The following is a 21,814-nucleotide window of genomic DNA, read 5'->3' as shown; positions in this document are numbered from 1 at the left end:
GTTTAATCAAGTTTGAGCTCCCGCTCTGGTATTTCTGCTGCCACTCTACAACAATGAGGTTGACAGAAGTTTTGTTTGTCCAATCCAATCCAATCCAATCCAATCCAATCCAATCCAGCTTTATTTATAAAGCACTTTAAAAAACAACAACTTGAACAACTGAAAAAAAACGTTTTTCTTTTGCCTACAACGCTCCAGCTGCTCAGGATGAACCACTGCTAATAATCAACTGCTAATAATCAACTGCTAATAAACTGCAAATGTTTTAAATAATTCGAGCAGCGTAAAATAAATTTTCTTCACCTCCACTGTGTTTGGCTGAACTGATCCTTTAACTGGTAGCCAGCAAACATACTATGTAATTGTTGGCCAACCAAGAGTCTGCCCTCAACCTCAATGGGTCTTTGAATTATGTTTTGGATTAATGCTGAAATTTAAGCCTTCTTAATATATTTAGTCATGTGGGTTTCCTCTCAATTCACTGGTGATTTTTAAAGCTTTAAATATAAATGTAATCAATGCTGCGATAATGCTGGACTAATGTGAAGAAATGAGGAGTCAAGTATTGGGGGATGAATTATAAATGGGTCCATCTGGAATGGAATATCTTTACATTCAAAAGAACTAGAGCTTAGATGATAATCAGCTGAAAAAAAGTAAATTCACTGATTTTCACAGTGGCAGCTTCCTGCACCGTTGGAGACGTTTCAGTGCCGCGATTGAAGAGAATCCCTCCACAGAAGTTGTTGAGAGATGCGTTTTCCTCGTTTACAGTTTCCAAATTTTGAACTGCCGACCTCTCATTCACAAGCCCGTCTCTCTAACCTCCGGGGCGTCTGTCGGCTCTCAGAGTTCACGCTGAGCAGGTTCATCTTTTCCCAACCTAGAGAAGCCTAGGAAATGTCACAAAACAGGATGTCATCCTCTCTCTTCACCAGTCAACCCCATCCACACCCCCCTCGCTGACTGGCACAGATGTTGAGACTCTGCGTCTGTCGTCATGCATGCGAGCTCAGAGTGAACACAAATAGCATTAAGGTGCAACGTGTAACAGTTTAATACTCATAATCTGCTACCACATTCTTATTGAAACAAGGATACTGAAGCTTTAAAACAAGAGCTGACTCAGAAATATACCAGATGATAGTGATAAGGCTCGGAGTACGGTGTGGTGAAGGAAGCCCTTAGTGTCCTTGGTTGATTATGTAGTGTCATCACAACATGCATGTACACAATCACTAGGCCTTATGTTATTTAGCATCATAGCAGTCTGCTAAATTAGATGTGAAATCCCACAGGGAAGGATGCATTTTTTTTTTCAATACGCTAGGAAGTAAGAGTCAGCTCTCTTTTTTTCCCATCAAGCCTCACTGGTCAGTCCCCATTTGCCCCTGTAATGTATTTTACATTTTATAACACCATTGGGATTTTGCTGGAAATCAGGAGGATTGCTTTACACCATTAAAGAGGTTAAGGGTGCAAAAACAAAGCAGATGGTGGAAACAAAGAGAAGCCTGGTGGAAAATCTTAGCGTACATGTTTATCCTTCACTGGAGCAAAAATGAAGGAGTGGCGAATAAACCACAGCATCCTTTTTGTGACAGGAATCAACTGAGATTGTGGAAAATGTCTTCAAATGTGGCTATAACCAATATTTATTTTTATTAAAATGGATTATGTGGCTACTTGGATGTGAGAGGGGTTCCACGTGGAGTTTAACTCGACTCTGCAGTTCTCCTCAGCTCCACAGAGCTTTATAGTGTCTTTCAGCTCATTGTTTTTGGTTCACTGCCTTTAATCTGTGTCGTTTCCAGATGCAGCGAGCAGCTGTTTCTAGCAACCAAAAACAAAAAAAAAAAGCTCTAAATATGCTGCCTGCCCAGCACAAAATGGCACACAGATGAATTTAGAGACCAGCTGGTGAACAAAGTGAAGCCTTTGGCAGCTAAATAGGCAGGTACAAGCATTTCTGTCACGAGTGGGTGGAGACCAAAATAGAGCCAAAATGAGAACGAATATTAGACTTACGCTTGGATGGAGACCAAACAGGACTGCGAATGAATGCTAATGTTTCGGTTGGATGTGTTAAGAGGAAACTGTTTGCTAACAAGTTCGCAACATAAAAGTGATTATATTTCAGAGTTGTGTTTACAGCTTGTTTCTGCTTCCCTCATGTGGTCAGTAAATCAGCTGGTGCAGGTTTTTTTTAACTCGATAGATAGAGTTATCAATTGCTTGTGATAGTTACACTTAGGTATCGCAATACACATATAGCATATTAAATACTGTATACTAAATTACACAGTTTATAGTCTGTATAGCTCTGTTACAACTTATTCAGGTTGTTATCAGTGCTTCAGTCTACTCTGTTGTTTTCCACATAACTAAATCGGAAAACTCAGTAAGTTCAAAGTCCTTGGTGTGATTTTGTACATTAGACATTGAGGGATTGGTTTGAAGTGTAAATAATAAACTACTAGTTATTAGCGATGGCAGGAGGGTGGCTTGCTTTGCCTGGACTTTTCAGTTAGAACCACAGTTGCAGCATCTTTTTTTTAGTCATTCCTCCTCTTTCTGTTTCTGTCTTCTGCAGCACTGAATGAACCAACCATCGACTACGGTTTCCAGAGGCTTCAGAAGGTCATCCCTCGGCACCCCGGGGACCCCGAGAGGCTGCCAAAGGTACCACAATAATTAACATGCACCTTATACACATTTATCCGATGCTTGAACTGGTGGACAGGGGACCTGGAATGAGTGACGCTCTGTCTCCTGCCGAGGGACGCTTCAGAGGGACAGACACTGTTTCACTTACAGAGATCAAACCTGCAGCTTCTCAGTTATATGGAGCCGCACCGAGCTGCTCCGCTGTCAAACAACAGACACGCAGCAATACACACGCATAGATTCAAAAACACTAAGAACAAAATAATTGTATTTATGTTTTATTTGTTTGTTTTCTGCCTGTTATTTTTATATTTCGTAGCAGAATATGTGTTTTCAAATCTCCTGTGGGTTGTGTCTTTACCTCTTCCTGAACTCTGTGTGTGTGAGCTGCTTAACCCCCGTTTGCAGGGTGAGTGTTTGAATCTTCTCCAAGATCAGAAAGTCAGATCTGATTATTTGTTTATCAGCTGGAGATCAAGCAGAGTGTTTAAAGGATCAGCAGATGTAAACAATTAGCTCCAAACGATGAGCTCGGCTTTGATACCAGACGCTGTCATGTTGATCTGTATGTAAGTGTGTGTGTGTGTGTGTGTGTGTGTGTGTGTGTGTGCCTGCGCGTGTGCGTGCGTGCGTGCGTGCGTGCGTGTGTGTCTGTGAGCTTCCTGCACTGACCTGATTCAACTTGAAACTTTCCAATCTGGGTGGGCGGGGTCATGACCTTTCAAGCAGCTGCTGTTGATTGGCTCTCCATCCCCACTGGAGCTGATCCAGGATTGGCTGCTTTTGCTGTGACATCATCAAGGCATGGGCGCTGGTCATGATGTGATGATGTGGTGATGCTGCGATGTCATCACAGCCGTGCCGACACCCCGGCTCCTGCACATGTGTGAGCAATCATTAGGGATGTAGTGTGCACTATCACCGTGGGAACGTACTAAGTGCATCACACACACTCCACACCTCAAATGTGGGTGAAGTTTGTGGATTCATAGTCATAAACATTTATTGCTTTCACTTGTTTACAGTGCACGCTGCTGCACGTTATAGTGTTTTTAGCCTCGGGCAATAATGAGCTGATTGCTGTTTAAATGCTGGTATTAAAAATCACAGTCAAGTCGAGGGTCATGTGATTGATGAAGGAAGCTGATGGTACATTTGCTGGTAACACGTGGACATGTGGGTACAGCTACAAGATATATTTGGTTTAAAAGATGGTTTGTGGGTTCACTATAATGAGGAAAATGAGGTGTTTTAGAAGGGTACAACATTTACTGTTTAAAGTTACACTGTGGTTAGAAACTGTTACAGATGGTTACAACAAGGCATAAGGTTATAACTCATTATTTTAGCAAATTAGGTAAGAAACAGTTTATTGCTGTAGTGTGGTCAAACCCAGGACAGCATCCAAGGAATTATGTCCACATTGGCCGATTCTGCAGCTCAAGGTTTACGACCGTTGCCAATGCCAACGCAGGAAGTGGTGTGCCTTAGGGCAGCAACTAACGACTATTTTCAGCTAATCGGAGAATTGTTCTCACAGTTGATTTATTAACTTTTGCTCTATAAACATGAGAAAACTGAGAAAAATGCCAATCACAGTTTCCTGATACGATCAAATGTTTTGTTCTGACAATCCAAAACCCAAGAGACATTCAGTTTATTATAATGTTCATACACAGAAAGGCAGCAAATCAAATGTTTGGGATTTCTGTTTGAAAAATGACTTAAATGATTGATTGATTGATTGATTGATTGATTGATTGATTGATTGATTGATTGATTGATTGATTGATTGATTGATTGATCGATTGATCGATTGATTGATTGATTGATTGATTACAAAAATGATTTCCTATTAATTTCAGCTTAAGTTTGTCTTCTGGCCCACTGCAGTAACGGTTGAGGAGAGGGAGATATCTAAAGTCGACGCACTGTAACGTTTTCGGACACAGTTGAGGTTTTTAAAAGCTCCATCATCTCATCCATGTCGTTCCATGCTTTTAACCAAGCCAGTATTCAAGCTAAATCTTTTCTTGTATTAAAAGCTTTTCTCAGTGACTATGTCTGTTGCATTTAGAGCAACTTCCAATAACGACAATAAGTGCTGCAGAAAAATCAGTGCAGGAAATGATGTTATCCAGTTTCCCAAAGTGTGTGATACCATAAGTGATGTTAGTTCCAGCTTCTGGTAAAGGCTGAGTCAGAGCGGCAAAAAGGATTGGGTCAGCTTTTCATACATAAACACACATACACATATGAGCAGTCATACGTGCACGCAAACAAACACAATTTGTGAGCTTTAAAGAGGATGGAATTCACCTTGTTAATACAGAATATTTAATGCTTCAGCCTTTTCCTCTTTGGATTTCCTCTGAAATGTAGAGGTAAAATAAAGCTGTACCTCCTCTCCACACTTCTTTTTAGATTTATTTACACAACAGATCAATCTAATTGATCAGTTCTGCGTTTTGAGCTGTCAGGTCCCGTGAAGCATGCTTAGGGTGTGGAAAAGGAAGAGGTTGCCACTTGACTAGTTAATATTTCTTGGTTCATTCTTTACTTAAATAATAATAATTATTAAATTTTTGCACTACACGTCACTACAGACACTATGCATTCATTATAGCTAAAATTTCCAATATGGCATTTAAACAGTGATTTGCACAGTTGGCATTTAACGTTTTAAAAGTGGCAAATTTAAGGGGGAAAAAATGAAAAATCTATCAGAGCATCAGCCAACATATTTTTTTTTGTGGCTTAAGCTTGTCAGGAGAAATAAAATAAATGAGCATATTACTTGTATTAAATGGGTCCATAAATACCTTAAGAACCAAGTACTGATATCACTTTTGACCCTTATCCACTATAAAGCACTTTTCTGGGCCTGTTTTATTTGGTAATTTATTTTTTTCCTTCTCGTGGATAAGCAGTCAAGCTTATTATATGCAACATGATGTCACACGAGATACTTTCAGGCAAAGCTACAATTAGAACTATCAAGCTGCTGCAGACAAAACCAGAGAAGCTGTATTCATTGATCAGGTATCAGATCCAAGCAGAGGATGTCAGAGAAGTTCATCACAGCCAAACATGGGGTGACTTCCAGAGCTTTTCCCTCATGACACGATCAAAACCACGACCCATAAAATCAGGGACTTGCCACAGTCACAGACCACAAGATGGAAAAATCTTATAATAGGTAAATTTTGGGAGGACACCACATCACCTGAGAAACTATAAAAGACAATCACTATTACCCCCTCTCTGTCACTGTGCCTTGCATTTCTTTGCCCCCACCCCTCCACGCAAAAAGAAAAAAGAGAAATGACTAACAGTTTTGAAGAGGACACGACCCTGAGTCAGACTGTGTCTTCCTTTTGCTGCTGCGTGATACCACTGATGCTCTCTCTTTAGAACAGGGCTCCTCTTTCTCACATTCTTACCTGGTCGTGTGTGTGTGTGTGTGTGTGTGTGTGTGTGTGCGCGCGCGCATGCACGCACGCGCGCACGCATCGCTGGGTAATTCATCATTGTGTAGACTAGTGGTTAATCGAACCCTGAGACTTTATTACTGCTGCCCACCAGCAGTGTGTGTGAGAGAGACAGAGAGAGATTGTACATATATTTGTCTTATCCGTGTGTATTTGGATTCTGGATGCAAAAAATTCTTCTTGTGTTTGACTTGTGAGAGGAGGTTACAGTGTATGGGTGTGTGTGTGTGTGTGTGTGTGTGTGTGTGTGTGTGTGTGTGTGTGTGTGTGTGTGTGTGTGTGAGACAGAATATTCTGGGTGTTTTTGTTGGCGGCACACACACACACTTGCGTGCTCCTTGCGCGTATCGATCAACCCTTTTATTGAAGTTATAAGAGTTTGTTGCCAGCACTATAAAGAAGGCAGACAGACAGACTGACAGACGGGGCAGTGGAGTGTATGAGAGGATTACCAGCGGACAGCCGATTCAATAATTGTTCAGTGAACATTCAGGGGATTTTGCTGGCCACACACACACACACACACCAGTCTTCAGCTGCCAGTTTGTGTCGCGGTGATCTCTTCAGCATCCATCCATATGTGCACGTACAGTTAGTGTATAAAGTCATACACACAGTGACGCCTGGCAACTGTTCTCACTGTCTTGTTTAAAACAAGGAGGAACTCTGAGGTTCCATTGAACAGTGTGAGACTGTTGCTTTAGTTGTGTAATAAGGGACTTTTCCAATGTGTTTTTCTCTTTTTTAATTTTTTATTATTTTTTTCTTAGCTTTGGTGGACTCAGAAGTCCAGCTGTTTCATCTCCCACTTAGAGACCTGGAGCTTCTCAGTACAATCACAAGTGATAAGAATTAATGTTTGTTCAGGATTGAAGAATCTTGAGTAAAACCTTTAGTATCTTCAAGAATCTGAAACTTTCTAATAATCAATAACTTTGCTATAAAGCAGTTTTATTGCTCTGATCAACAAATCACCAGTGAGGCTCAGTCTGCCTGTAACTCAGAGAGGAAGGAGCAGAGATGCCTCTGTGGACACACAAGAAATCATTCGACTCCCTTGGCTTGTAGTGTCGTCTTCACTGCAGCAGAAAATGGTGGAAGAAAAACAAAAGCAGTAAAAGACAGTAAGGGTCATCTTAAGTTTTACATTTGAGCACTCAATAAATATGAGCCAATGTGTCGGCACAAATTGTATTTTTTAGATCAAGCGGCGGGCGGTTCCTGCCAATATGCTGAGCATGCTCTATTGTTGTTCAAGGCCCTTGTGACCATTGGAAAAGAGAATATCTGAAAAGCAATGCACAGGTTCAGTACTGGTGTACTGTATATTGTTTAAAACAATATTCATGCACTAGATAGATAGATAGATAGATAGATAGATAGATAGATAGATAGATAGATAGATAGATAGATAGATAGATAGATCAGTGTGTGTCCACCCCGTTAGACTGGTGACTTCCTGTGTGAGTCACTCAGCTGACATAGCTATGCGACTCATTTTGATGTCATGTATCGCACTGAGGTCATGTCATCAGCATCACCAGTATGAGTAATCCCAGTGATGCATGAACACACAGGCATGAAGCCATGAAACTCTCTCTATACTCAATACAGTCACATCACCAGTGCGAAGAGATGAGATCTGAAACCACACATCCTATCTCACAACGTACTGGTAAGAGAAGATGTCCCACAGATGGTGTGTGTATGTGTGTGTGTGTGTGTGTGTGTGTGTGTGTGTGTGTGTGTGTGTGTGTGTGTCAATACTTTTATGTACATGTGAGTGATTGTGCCCCACATCCCCCTGAGCCCTCATGTAAAGTATGACATCATCCCTGTGCGAGGTGTGACCCTGCATGTACGGCATCCCTAATGGGACATTAGAAGCGGATCAAGCGGCTAATGTACCAGCATTAGGGAGGAATAAGTCATGTGTGTGTCATGTCTGTGCTGGCCTGGCACACGCACGTTACACACACATCTGACCCCACAGATACTCGGCTCAGCGTTTCCTGGTCCTAATGCATGAAACATGTGTGTGTCAGCGTGTCTGTGTGTGTGTGTGTGTGTGTGCGTAATGTATGGTTATCACATTAGGGATGGTCATAACTCAGACAGTAAAAGCACCTAGACACCTCCTGTTATTCTTTACCTCTGCCAATAGATCTGTCATTTCTTTCACTCATCCCCTCTTTCTCTGTCTGACTGTCTGCATATTTAACTGGAACAGACAGGAATAGATGATACTAAATATTTAAAAAAAAAAAAAAAAAAAACATCTTGAGGATGACTCAAATAAGCTCAATCAAGTACTTGAATCTTGAAAAATGTTTTTAAAGACTGACAAGGCATGGAAGTGAAATGACAGACAAGTGCTCGTCATATATTCCATAAATATTTGACAACAGATAAAGACAATGTAGGACAATCACATGAATCAAGGCAGATATTAGAGATGAAGGCTTTAAAATCAGGTTTTATTGCAGCAATTACAAGAATCAAATAAAAATGGCAGGAGTCTGTGATTAAAAAAGAAACACTTCAGTGTCAGTTTCTGTCACACTACTCAACTTCAACTACTTGATTGGCGTGTCAAAAACATCTTGACACCTAAGGTTAAAAACTGGACTAGTTTTGGAAGAGTAAGATTGTTTCCTCTGAAAGTCCACTGAACTTACTTATGAAACAAACTTTACAACGAAGACTTTGACATGTAGGTAAAAGTTCTGGGGAAAAAAATGTAGTCTGCGGACCTGCAGTATTCTGTCAAACCACTTTTTCCAAGGTCAAGAATGAAGTTTTCCCCCCAGGACTAAATTTGGCAGAACAGTTCAAGTATTTTAGACATGTAGTGCAGTTACACTTAGTCACTTCATGTATCATGGGCAGATCATACAGCTGTCCGATCTCAGCAAATACTAAGTATGACTTTACCCAAGAAGTATTCAAGACGGACGGAAATCTGATTGTTGAAAATCACCTCAGGAGGTGCTTTGATTCGCACTCTAGCCACATGTTGAAAAGATGTAAAAACATCCGACTCTCTCTCAAGACTTTACTCCTCTGGACTGGGGCTACGTTAGTCATTGGAAATATCCTTTACAGGATCTGTCTCCTAACCCTTGTTGTAGTAATTTACAATTTAAATTTGTAGCTTTTATCTGACTCCAGATCAATTCGACCACTAAACGACCTGTGTGTGAGAACCTGAGGCCGATAAAAACTCAATATGAAACTATTGACAATTGAAATGTGCGTGAAACACCTTCACTTTTCAACCAAATTTATCCCAGTTTTAGACATATTGACACCTTTTGACACTCAAATCATCATATCAAGGAAACACATTTCTGCAGTATCATGGCACAAACTCAGTTCAAGGGTTCGAACTGGTGCCTGACAGATGTATTTACCTCTCATTTTCACAAAAAAAAAAAAAACAAAACAAACAAACATGAAAACAGCTTTAATTTTGGCGCCATAATCAGATGTATTTTCACTGTCGCTGCAGGCTGTCCTACTGACACAAGTTCAAGCCCTCAGGATGTCAGAGCCCGGATTATATTAGACTTTTTAAATCAGTTTTGAAACAAGGTCTACAACAACACTTTTAGTCTCATTCATATCAACACAATGCAGCTGGGAGCGACAATCATTTGTGTTAAGCGGGAGGTAATCTGACGAACAATGCTTTCTTATTTACAGATGCAACCTGAGAGAGATTAATAAGGCGATGTGAGTAGCTGTGTGTCCAAATATGAAAGACGTAAATAGGCAAAGTATTGGAGGTGCATCGATCTCAGCCGTCCGAGGCTCTGAGTGATGGAGAGTAAGAAGCCTGCAGACCTGATAATGATGATGTTACCAGAGGATCATATTTCCTTCCCGTTTATCAGCTACTGCCTTACTGGAACTGCTCGAACATTCAGGATCAGGTTTCTGTGAGTGAGTGTTAGTGTGTGTGTGCGCGTGTGTGTGTGTGTGTGTGTGTGTGTGTGTGTGTGTGTGTGTGTGTGTGTGTGTGTGAGCTGCTCAGCTCACCAGTCTAATAATGAGAGGTTAACAGAGAGCCAGCGTGGCCGTAATAATGTGTAAAGGATTGAATTTAGCACCATGGACAGGCACACTAAAACTGCTGACTGGCTCTGTGACCTCACATATCCTCACACACACAGACACACACACACACACACACACACACACACACACACACACACACAGAGACACACAGACACATACACTGATGGAGAGGCAATATGTTCCACCAGGCACAAGCTCACAGGAGAGCACACATGCAGCCAACCATAAGTGTGTGTGTGCGTGTGTGTGAGTGTGTGTGTAGTGCAGGTTAATACTGTGAAGCACAGAGTAATTTTCTCTCTGTCGCCGGGCGGCCTCACGCTGTGGAAACGACAACACATTAACTGTTAAACAAGACACCTTAGACCCCGGGGTGGGAGGCGAGTGAAAGAGGGAGAGAGCGAGAGAGTGGGCGGGTGAGGAAGAGAGGAGAAACAATAAAGAGACTGAAAAAAAAAAGGAATTGTATAGATGTTAGTGTGTGGGGAAAATAAGAAGAAAGGAGGCAAAGCCGGAGGAAGGGAGTGGTGGAGCGAATGGTGAAAATGAACCGGGAAAGCAGCATGGAGAATGGAGAGAGATGAAGAAATTTAGGAAGACGATAAAATCATGAAATTCAAGAATGATTAATGACATCCTCCATCATGAGAGATGAAAATGTGAGAACTGTGGGACAAATCCACTTCTTCTAGTCACAAACTAGAAGAACTTTTTACACAAAAAACCGCAGTGTTGCCCTTTGAAGGAATGTCTGGACTGTGACAGCAACACAGCAGCTCCAGACCAAAACTGCCCACATGGGATCAGTGTGGTCTGACGTGAAGAGCGATGCGCAGCAGAGGAGCCTACTGTGCACTTTAGATTTACTTTAGAGTTTATTTTAAATACCTGTCACTTCAAGATGTCATTTAGACGCATAAAAGCACTTGACTTGACAGCAGATTATTTGCCTTTAAAAGGAGTGAAGAGCAATTTGTTTATCATGAATAGATGGTGAAATGGATGTTGGTTGATGGTGTGTTGGGCGGGGGGGGAGGTGACGAGAAAGAGGCGGCATTTCTTTTTTAAAATAACTTTTATCTGTCATTCTTTGCAATATGCCTGCATGTGTGTCTCCGTGTGCATCTAAAAGCTTCATCTAATTTATTGGTGGATTATAATTTAGATGTTTTTTTTGTTTTTTTTTACAAGACCTTCTACAAGACAGAAGAAGAAAAAGTAGAAGAAAGCTACATGTGTTTTCTGCACACAAACCTATTTCCTTTCTCTTTTTCTCTCAGGAGGTTATTCTGAAGAGAGCAGCCGACCTGGTGGAAGCCCTCTATGGTTTGCCCCATAACAACCAGGTAAGGAGCAGACGTCCACACTGAAAGAGGAACAAGTGTGAAGACAACACGTCAGCTCTCTCTCTTTTTTTTTTTTTTTTTTTTTAATTGGTAATTATTCTTTTATGTTTTTCTGCTCCTGCAGGAGATCATCCTGAAGCGTGCGGCGGACATCGCAGAAGCTCTCTACAGCGTTCCTCGAGGACACACCCAGCTCTCCGGCTCCACCCACACCGGCATGATGGGGGTCAACTCTTTCACCGGGCAGCTGTCCGTCAACGTCTCTGAACCTTCACAGGCCAATCAGGGTAAGACCTTAGACTGTTTCCCATCATCGTTTGTCATCAAATGCACATCACCACACATTGTTCCAAGACTTGAGTCTACTGTATATTACACAGGTCGCTCAAAGCCAGAGTCGTGACATATTTACAGGGACATCGTTAATGAAAATACGTATACTTTGCAGAGATTACCCAGTGTAATCATGTTTTGAAACACTCACGAACAGAATTTTACATAACATGTTCTTCTTGTGGTGCAATCTTGTCACAGAAAATACATTAATATGGATGTATGGTCGAGTAAACAGGTGTTAAATCTCAGTCAACATGAAACTTGCCAGATTTTGTTTCATGTAAGATCTGTGTCGGCATCACTCTGACTGTCCTGCTCCTCTTTCTCTGTCCTGCAGGTTTTGTGCGCAGCAGCAGCAGTGTGTCTCCTCACGGTTACGTGCCTAGCTCCACGCCTCAGCAGACCAGTTACACCTCAGTCACCAGCACCATGAACGGCTACGCTAACAACGCTGGCATGACCAACCTGGGAGGCTCGCCCACTTTCCTCAACGGCTCTGCCGCCAACTCGCCTTATGCTAGTGAGTGAACATGAGCACGTTCACCCGACAAACAAACATACAAGGAAATCTTAGATATTGTACCTACACACTGGCAGAAAAAAAAACAAAAAACATTGGTGTGCACATACTCATACTCAAGCACACACACAAAATGTTTGTAGACACAAAGTGAGAGTCTCAGATCTGCTGTGTGGAGATTTCCCCATGGGGCTTTCTGTCTCTGTGTCTTCAAAAACAATCACCAACTCACCGCCCATACTGCATTTTGTCCTCCGTCCATCTCCTCCCTCCTTCCCTCGCTGCCTTTCATCTGACAGCCACAACTCTTTTCTCTCTGTTGGTTAATTGCATCTCTTTTCCATTTAGCAGAAAGCAAGAGGGAAAGAGGGAGAGAGAGGGAAGTAAAACTGGATAGAGACAGAGAGATGAAAGATTTTGTTTGTCCGCTGAAGTTTTTGTCGATGATGATGATGATGATGATGATGATGATGATGCAGGTGGAAGAGGACATAGACGTTTGACTTGGGGAAAGTAGGCTTACGTGTCACTTCTCATAAAATACACTTACACACTTAATATAAAACGCCACATTGCCAAAAGTATGTAGACACAGAAACATTACACCCATATGTGATTGTGGAACATTTCATTCCTAAACAGAGGGCAATGATCTGCTGATGTGGCAGCTTCTGAGGTTGAGGTTGGGGCTCTGTGCTTCCACACCAAACTTTGTTGTGTTAAAACAGAGAAAGACCTCCCCTCAAGTGTTGCCATAGCAACATACTGTTATCCAAAATGTTAATGAATGTTGTACCATTAAGGTTTACCTTCACTGGAACTAAAGAGCCTACTCCAAATTCAAGCAATTATTTCTTTCTTTCTTTCTTTACAAGCATGTAATGTTTAACCTCTGCTATTTCTCACACATAGTGGAGAATTTCTAATGTAACTGGTGAAATAATAAATTAGAGAACCATGTTCCATTAAATAACCATAAATTGTCTCTCTCTTTATTCCCACCCTTCATCCTCAATCCACCCTTCACCTCTTCATCCCACATCTCTCCTTCTCTCTTTCTCCTTATTCCTCCACCACTCCAGTTGTCCCATCCAGTCCCACTATGGCCTCATCCACCTCCCTCCCCTCCAACTGCTCCTCCTCTTCTGGCGTCTTCTCCTTCTCTCCGGCCAATATGGTGTCGGCGGCCGTTAAGCAGAAATCCGCCTTCGCCCCGGTGGTCAGGCCCTCCTCCTCCCCTCCGCCCTCCTGTACCAGCGCCAACGGCAACGGGCTCCAAGGTAATCTACCATGACAACAGCCAGTCAGTCAGAGGATGCATGTAAATGATGCTTATCTGATGAGTTTATTGAAACTGATCTGTAACTATAGTCCCTGTTGTGTTTCATATCCTGCTCTCTGAAGTACGAGAGGCTTCACTTTCACGGTGAAAACAGTTCCTACTTACTGAATGCTGAAGTAAAAAAAAAAAAACTCAATGAGTGAAGTAGAAGTGGTTGTTACCTGAATAACATGTAGAAATCTGAATGCGACAGTATAAGGAGCCGCTCACTGTTCACATATAATCCACACAAGTAAAGGTTTCACGTAATATTCAACTCTAAGGCCACGTTAAAACAGACATAAAATAACACAAGCCGTCCAGTTGGGAGAACGGACTTTCCTACACGCTTGCATGTATGTGACTGACCAATGAAACGCTTTGCTGGGCGTTATTTTGAAGAAAAGTTGTCATGAAATCCTGCAGGTCAGGGCCTTCCGAAAACACGTCATGACACGAGTCATGACTTTCTTCTCTGACTTCTGTGTGGTTACAATTTGAAACATTTACAACTAAAACCAGTGTTGACGTTCATACATGAGGGGACACAGAACGAACTCTTCATTGTCAACGTCTTGCACTTTGGACGTCCGACTGTTTTCATAGCATTATACAAGAGCATCAGGCTACGTTCACATTTACTACTTATTATTGTTTCACTATCATTCTGGAAAAGGTGGTTATTATTACTTAGTATTTACAATGGATTGAGCTTTTAAATTGCTTTTAATTGCTTTTAAATGAACTGTTTCTTCAGTGCTTTTCGTACTGCTTCAACTTTTGGATTAACAGTTTTTTTCCCCTTCTCTTTCCTGTTTTTTCTCTCGACTTTTAACCCTTCCTCTTGTGATTCCTCTGAACTTTCACCCGTCCCTCGTTGTGTCTCTGTCCCTGTCTCTCTGCCTCTCTACCAGATCAGACATTTGTGGACTCTAGCAAGTACTCAACAGCCAGCTCTCTACAAGGCCTGGCCTTCACCTGAAGTATGTTCCTCTACTGTTTCTTCACTCCACTCTGTTAACTAATTACGTTTCCAACTTTCAATGAACTGAACAATTCAGTGAAGTAATAATTGTCATGTTTCACATGTTTCTCATTTTTCTGCATGTCATTTTCCTCTCTCCCATGTTCGCTCCATCTTACCATCACATCTCCACCCTCTGCCTCGTTAATTTTTCCATCCACCTCTCATCTCAAGCCATTCTGTTGCCTGGTAACTCCTCTCTGGCTTTCTATTGGCTGGGAAAAAAAAGACAGGAAGTTTGATATTTACAGAAACCAAAAAAAAAAAGACATTTGGCACAGTGAATTTATTTCTCAACATTACTGACTTTGTTTAGCTGTGTGTGAATTTACACTTGCATTTCTGTGTGTGTACAGAGAGAGAGAGAGAGCATGTGCGGGGGTGTGGGAACTCAAAGCTTATCCTCAAAGCAGAGCTCAAATAAACACACGCCACTTACAGACACACACACACACACACACACACACACACACACACACACTATCCTCTGTCACACACACTCTGTGATCACACACTGGCAGCTTACTAGGGAGCGATCAACAATGACAGCTGTTCGACTCTCTTGACAGTTTATACTGTCGGTATACCTGCCCTACAGGGCGTGTGTGTGTGTGTGTGTGTGTGTGTGTGTGCGTGCGCGCGTGCGTGTGTGTGCGTGTGCATGTGTCTGTGTGCTCGTGAGTGTTTGAGACAAAAAAGAAAAAACAGAAAAAAATGGAGGTTCCGCTGAAACAATACATTTTGTTAAGTTTTGTCAAGCTGGTTCTAAAACAACAATTCTTTTTTCTCTTTCCATTTTTCACTTCCCATGAAATTAAACCAAATAAAACCATTAATTTAATACTGTGTGTGTGTGTGTGTGTGTGTGTGTGTGTGTGTGTGTGTGTGTGTGTGTGTGTGTGTGTGTGTGTCACTTTGGGCTGGGTTCTGCTTCTCACATGTTGACACCCATCCCTTGGGTTTAAATACAACACACGCCATGATGCAATCTGTCAGGCACACATACAAACATACAGTAAAAATGCGCCAACTGTTCCCAAGCTGAGTTAAATGTGTGTGTTTGTGTGTGAGCTGCATCACTAAGAGCCAACTGAGATGACGTGTCCCCACTCGGTTTTACTGATTTATTCATCTATTGATGTTTAAATGTCGCTGCAGTCACACAGCTGCACAGATGGGAAAACATATTGATGTATTTACGAGTGAATTTTTTTATGACGATGAAAATATTTGGCGATGTTTAAAAAGTTTTTTCTCTCTCTCTTGTCCCCCTCCCTCCTCTCCCTCTCTTTCTCCACCCGACAGCAATCCCTGGAATGATCGTCCCACCCATGTAAAGGTGTGAGTACATGACTGTGTGTGTGTGTGTGTGTGTGTGTGTGTGTGTGTGTGTGTGCGTGCGACTGTGTGCGAGATGAACCAAGCACACTCACACCGATCCTGGGCGGAGGATTTCGGTGCGAGTCAGACTCCGGTCGGGGATGGAAGCAGCTGTCCCTATCTGAAGGAACAAAACCCAACTCAGGCCCTTTCTAACACAAAAAAACAACTGCAAGAGAACAACTATTTGCAAGGAAATACATTGTTTAGACTTTGTACACCTTGATGCTTTTATAGGAGAATGGCCACGCCTACATTATGACTCTCCACGGACACTGGAAGTGTATTTATTTTGGAGAGAATCCACTTCCTCCCTCGAGTGATTGTTGATTTGTTTTCTTTTTGTGCAACAGTTAACGTGTGATAATCATCTTCTAACTGTATCCAACATGAGGGATTTTCTATTTATGAAGTTTGGTCGTTAATGAAGGAATATAATGTGAAGAATACAATGAGTAAAACTGATGATCATTATGATGATGATGATGATGATGATGATGATGATGATGATGATGATGATGATGATGATGATGAGGCTGCAGGATTCCTACAGGGTCAAATCCAGCCGACACAGACAAGCCAAACCACACACATACACACTCACTTCTCTTTGCCAAATCCTCACACAACAGCACAAACACTTCTTCTGCACTGAACCAATCAGCCTGAAGGATTCAGATGCTTCCCGCCTGCGACTGATGCTGCAGTTTTAGCCATTCAAGAAATCCCAATGTTTACTTTGAGCTTGCTTTATGTACTTTGTGCACTGCTGCTCCTGTGTGCTACATTTTCTAAAAAGTGCAAATCTACCTTTCAGCGAACAGAACGTGCAGAGAAAGAAAAGATTCAGTCATTTAACGAGCCAAGATGAAATTTATTCCCACCGTGCAAGATTCACAGGAGAGATTAGACCTGCTGCAGCGCTAATCCAGGGCAGATTTGATGATAGCTAAATGTAAAAAGGCCATAAACGAATGCAGCTCCTTCCCTACACTGGAGTGTGTGATTACTGGATGCCAACAGTAGCTTTACTGTTCAGGATTTGACCCAACAACTCAATGCCAATGAGTCCGTCCATTGGATCTGTTACTATGATCAGTTTTAAAGTCGCACACAGCCACAGCGACCTCTGCAAGAGGGAGAACATGTCTTAAAGACTGCTGCCATTCTGACCTTGATTTTGTTGTGATTTGTTTTCACATCTTTTTGTCTTAACAAACGAATTCTTATTTCTCTATTTTTTTTTTTTTTTTTGGTTTGCTGTGATTTTAAATATTTGTTTTAATTTGGATTTTGAATGTGATTATACAGCCAATCAGATTGATTTTGTTTCCTACCCACAGATCTGGTTCAGTTGAACAGTTTGAGTGAGAGAATTAGCCACTGGTGTGTCTTAAATTCTGCGCTGCAAGAACTGTCAAGTCTTTAAATCTTCAACTGAGTCTAAAAATCCTACTTCACTGAGGTACCCTTTTTTTTTTTAAAATCTGCCCTTGCACATATTTTCTTCAGAAGTAAAGATGAAATATGGATTTCCAGTTTTTGCAGCGCAGAGCCAGCAACATGTCTTAAATGCGCAGTGTATGAAATAACTCCTTGATGGTTTGTTGTGAAAGTCACTGCTCCCTCAGCCCTGCAGTCTGAGCGTACAGCTCAGTGTGTGGTTCAACAGTCTTAATGAATTTAATTTATGTTCTGTTTATTTTTGCCAAAGCCCTTATTTGAGACGTTAATGCCTAAACAGTCTTATGCCAGAGTTTCTCTGCTGTTCATCACATCTTGTGTTGTCACTCAGTCAGAAGCCAATAATGTTATTATTTACAACTGTCAGTGCTGTATGAGGGTGTCATTTTCAGACCTACAGCAGGTAGCGTTCACAAATGGATCTTTGTTTGTCATTCAGGTCGTTGACATTTGCCACAGCTAAAAACTATTTGAAAATGAACTTGGATACTTGGCCAGACATACAACCTAACTAGCATCATGTGCTGACATAGTAAATTTCTTTTCATTTGATAAACAGAAATAATATCAACTACTGTCTGAGGAGATCTGGACCTCCAATTTAAACTAACTGGGTGAAAGACACTTCATCAGCCAGAAGTCAGTAGCCTCAGAAACTAAGACTGAAGGTCTATAAGTAAAAGTTAAACAAATTGAGATGAAAGAACAGAGACATTATCAAGAGGAAATCAATTGAAACCCTGAAAATAAATCCTGAAAGCTCCTTGAATATGTTCACATGTTCTCGTTTGCTTTGTCTTTCATGTCTAAGGATTTGAATGTTATGAAAACTGTTTGTTTCGTGTATTATATAGTGTATGTTTATTAGAAGCCATACTTCCACTGCTCATTTCAATCAAACTAAAAGAAGCCATGGTGTATTGTTTTATGATTTATAAGTTAAGGAGGAGGATGTTTTTGTTGTTGTTTTTTTTTTTTGTCACAATGTTGTTTGTATCATTATTGTTAAAGTTAGCATCATTTTGTTGCATTATCTAGGTGTAGAGTTTACCAAATTGTTGATATAATTATCTGTGTTTGTCTTCCATGTGATGGATTTTGAGATTGAATAATGAAGGCTGAAAGAGATGGAAGAAAAAAAAGAATCTCTTTCTCTCTCCTTCCTCCTGCAGCCACTTCTCTTGCTCCGGTCAGGCTTTCTGTCCTCTCTATGCTCCTGTCCTCTGTTCATTTCCCTCCCCCACCTTGTTTTGATTGTGCTATTAATACTCTGTATGTTTGCCTTCCCCCCGTTCCTTCATGTTTTTCTTTAAAAATGAGCCACCTATTTATTTTATCTCAAACATGGGTCTGGAGACCACTCTTCTGTTCGCGTCTACATGTGAGTGCCTGCAAGTGTGTGTGTCTGAGTGTGAGTGTCATCATTTTTCCTCTAAAATAAAAAGCTGAAGGATGTTTTTTTTTTTTATAGTACATATATAAATACTTGTACAGGAAGGAGTGAATAGAGGGTTTGGTTTAAGGAAGTATGATGAAGCACTTGTCCAACAACAGTTCTAACATTTATCACAGGCTTGTCTGCGTTCAGGCTGACAGTGGTGGTCATCATTCACTCACACACATTATCAGCAGTATCAGTGTGGAAGGGAAGAGTACAGAGGAAACTACTGTAAAGATGATAATGTTGATTTTTTTTTATTATTATTATTTTGAACTTTGAAGTGTAAAATAACTTTTTGACTCTTCACTATATTTAATTAAAGTTCTTTCTTCTCTGTGAAAAGGTGTCTTCTTTTTTCTCAAACCACACCACACCATTAAAGTAACTCATGAAAAGTCATAAAAATGTAATAGTATAGTAAGGCATGAAGAGTCATAAAAATGAGACAGTATAGTAAGGCATGATATTATAATAAGGTATGAAAAGTCAAAGTATAGTAAGTCATAAAAAGGCAGAAAATGTCACAATATAATAAAGTATGAAAAGTCATGTAAACTTCATAGTACAGTCATCAAAATTATTTATAATAAGGCATGAAAAAAAGTCAGACTATAATAAGGAATGAAAAGTCCTAAAATGAACATATACTCAGGCATATACAATCATGAATACATCATAGTGTATTAAGACAGGAGTATAAAGTCACAAACATTTCATAGAATAGTGAGGAATAAAAACCTTTATATGCTATACTGTATATAAATATGCTATAGGACAAAAAGACATGAAAACGTCAAAGTATGCTAAGGCATAAAAACATCATAGTAAGTAAGGCATAAAAACGTCTAAAACGTCTTAAGATAATAAGGCATAAAATGTCATAGTATAGTAAGTAATAAAAACGTCATAGTTTGGGTAAGGCATAAAATGTCATGAAAATGTCATAGTATAGTAAGGCATGAAATGTCATAGTATAGTAAGGCAGAAAATGTCATAAAAACGTCATAGTATAGTAAGGCATAAAGTGGCATAAAAACGTCATAGTATGATAGGGCATAAAAACGTCTAAAAACGTCTTAAGATAATAAGGCATAAAATATCATAGTATAGTAAAGCATGGAAAATGTCAAAAAACGTCATAGTATAGTAAGGCATAAAATGTCATAAAAACGTCATAGTATAGTAAGGCATAAAATGTCATACAAACGTCATAGTATAGTAAGGCATAAAATGTCATAGTATACTAAGGCATAAAAACTTGATAGTTTGGTAAGGCATAAAATGTCATAGTATAACAAGGCATAAAAATGTCATAAAAACATCATATTTTGGTAAGGCGTAAAATGTCATAAAAATGTCATAGTATACTAAGGCATAAAAACTTCATAGTTTGGTAAGGCATAAAATGTCATAAAAACGCCATAGTATAGCAAGGCATATAATGTCATAAAAACGTCATAGAATATTAACGCATATAACGTCATAAAAACGTCATAGAATATTAAGGCATAAAATGTCTTAAAAACGTCATAGAATATTAAGGCATAAAATGTCTTAAAAACGTCATAGAATATTAAGGCATAAAGTGGCATAAAAACGTCATAGTAAAGTAAGGCATAAAATGTCATAGTATACTAAGGCATAAAAACTTGATAGTTTGGTGAGGCATAAAATATCATAGTATAGTAAGTAATAAAAAGGTCATAGTTTGGTAAGGCATAAAATGTCATACAAACATCATAGTATAGTAAGACATAAAATATCATAGTATGGTAAGTCATAAAAACGTCATAAAAATATTAAAGCATAAAATGTCATAAAAACATCATAGTATAGTAAGGCATAAAATGTCATAGTATAGTAAGTAATAAAAACGTCATAGTTTGGTAAGGCATAAAATGTCATAAAAATGTCATAGTATAGTATGGCATTAAAATGTCAAAAAACATCACAGTATAGTAAGGGGTAAAATGTCATAAAAACGTCATAGTATAGTAAGGCATAAAGTGGCATAAAAACATCATAATTTGGTAAGGCATAAAATGTCATACAAACGTCATAGTATGATAGGGCATAAAAACGTCTAAAAACGTCTTAAGATAATAAGGCATAAAATATCATAGTATAGTAAAGCATGGAAAATGTCAAAAAACGTCATAGTATAGTAAGGCATAAAATGTCATAAAAATGTCATAGTATAGTAAGGCATAAAAGGTCATAAAAATGTCATAGTATAGTAAGGCATAAAGTGGCATAAAAACGTCATAGTTTGGTAAGGCATAAAATGTCATACAAACGTCATAGTATAGTAAGGCATAAAATGTCATAGTATACTAAGGCATAAAAACTTGATAGTTTGGTAAGGCATAAAATGTCATAAAAACGCCATAGTATAGCAAGGCATAAAATGTCATAAAAACGTCATAGTATAGTAAGGCATATAATGTCATAAAAACGTCATAGAATATTGACGCATATAACGTCATAAAAACGTCATAGAATATTAAGGCATAAAATGTCTTATAAACGTCATAGAATATTAAGGCATAAAATGTCCAAAAAAACATCATAGTATAGTAAGGCATAAAATGTCATAGTATAGTAAGTAATAAAAACGTCATAGTTTGGTAAGGCATAAAATGTCATAAAAATGTCATAGTATAGTAAGGCATAAAATGTCATAAAAACGTCATAGTATAGTAAGGCATAAAGTGGCATAAAAACGTCATAGTATGATAGGGCAT

At 39.8% G+C, this 21,814-nt stretch overlaps 1 protein-coding gene across 2 annotated transcripts in view; it reads left to right on the top strand.

Annotated features, from left to right (window-relative positions):
- LOC111672108 (transcription factor COE1) overlaps positions 1-19,412 on the top strand; it is an 88,884-nt gene extending 69,472 nt beyond the window's left edge. The window contains exons 11-17 of one of the 2 annotated variants that reach the window (XM_023429403.2): positions 2,594-2,682; positions 11,519-11,584; positions 11,709-11,871; positions 12,258-12,440; positions 13,523-13,720; positions 14,676-14,744; positions 16,091-19,412. In XM_023429403.2, the coding sequence (XP_023285171.1) occupies positions 2,594-2,682; positions 11,519-11,584; positions 11,709-11,871; positions 12,258-12,440; positions 13,523-13,720; positions 14,676-14,743 (767 nt within the window). In that variant the 3' untranslated portion in view covers position 14,744; positions 16,091-19,412. The remainder of the gene's footprint in view (positions 1-2,593; positions 2,683-11,518; positions 11,585-11,708; positions 11,872-12,257; positions 12,441-13,522; positions 13,721-14,675; positions 14,745-16,090) is intronic. The other variant, XM_023429405.2, reaches the window with a different exon arrangement.
- Positions 19,413-21,814: the final 2,402 nt, after the last annotated feature.

Source organism: Seriola lalandi, unplaced genomic scaffold, assembly GCF_002814215.2.
Source record: "Seriola lalandi dorsalis isolate HSWRI2012SDOR001 ecotype SW California unplaced genomic scaffold, Sedor1 jcf7180002054893, whole genome shotgun sequence".
Lineage (NCBI taxonomy): Eukaryota > Metazoa > Chordata > Actinopteri > Carangiformes > Carangidae > Seriola > Seriola lalandi.
Note: the sequence above shows the minus strand (reverse complement) of the source record. Positions and strands in the feature narration are given on the sequence as shown.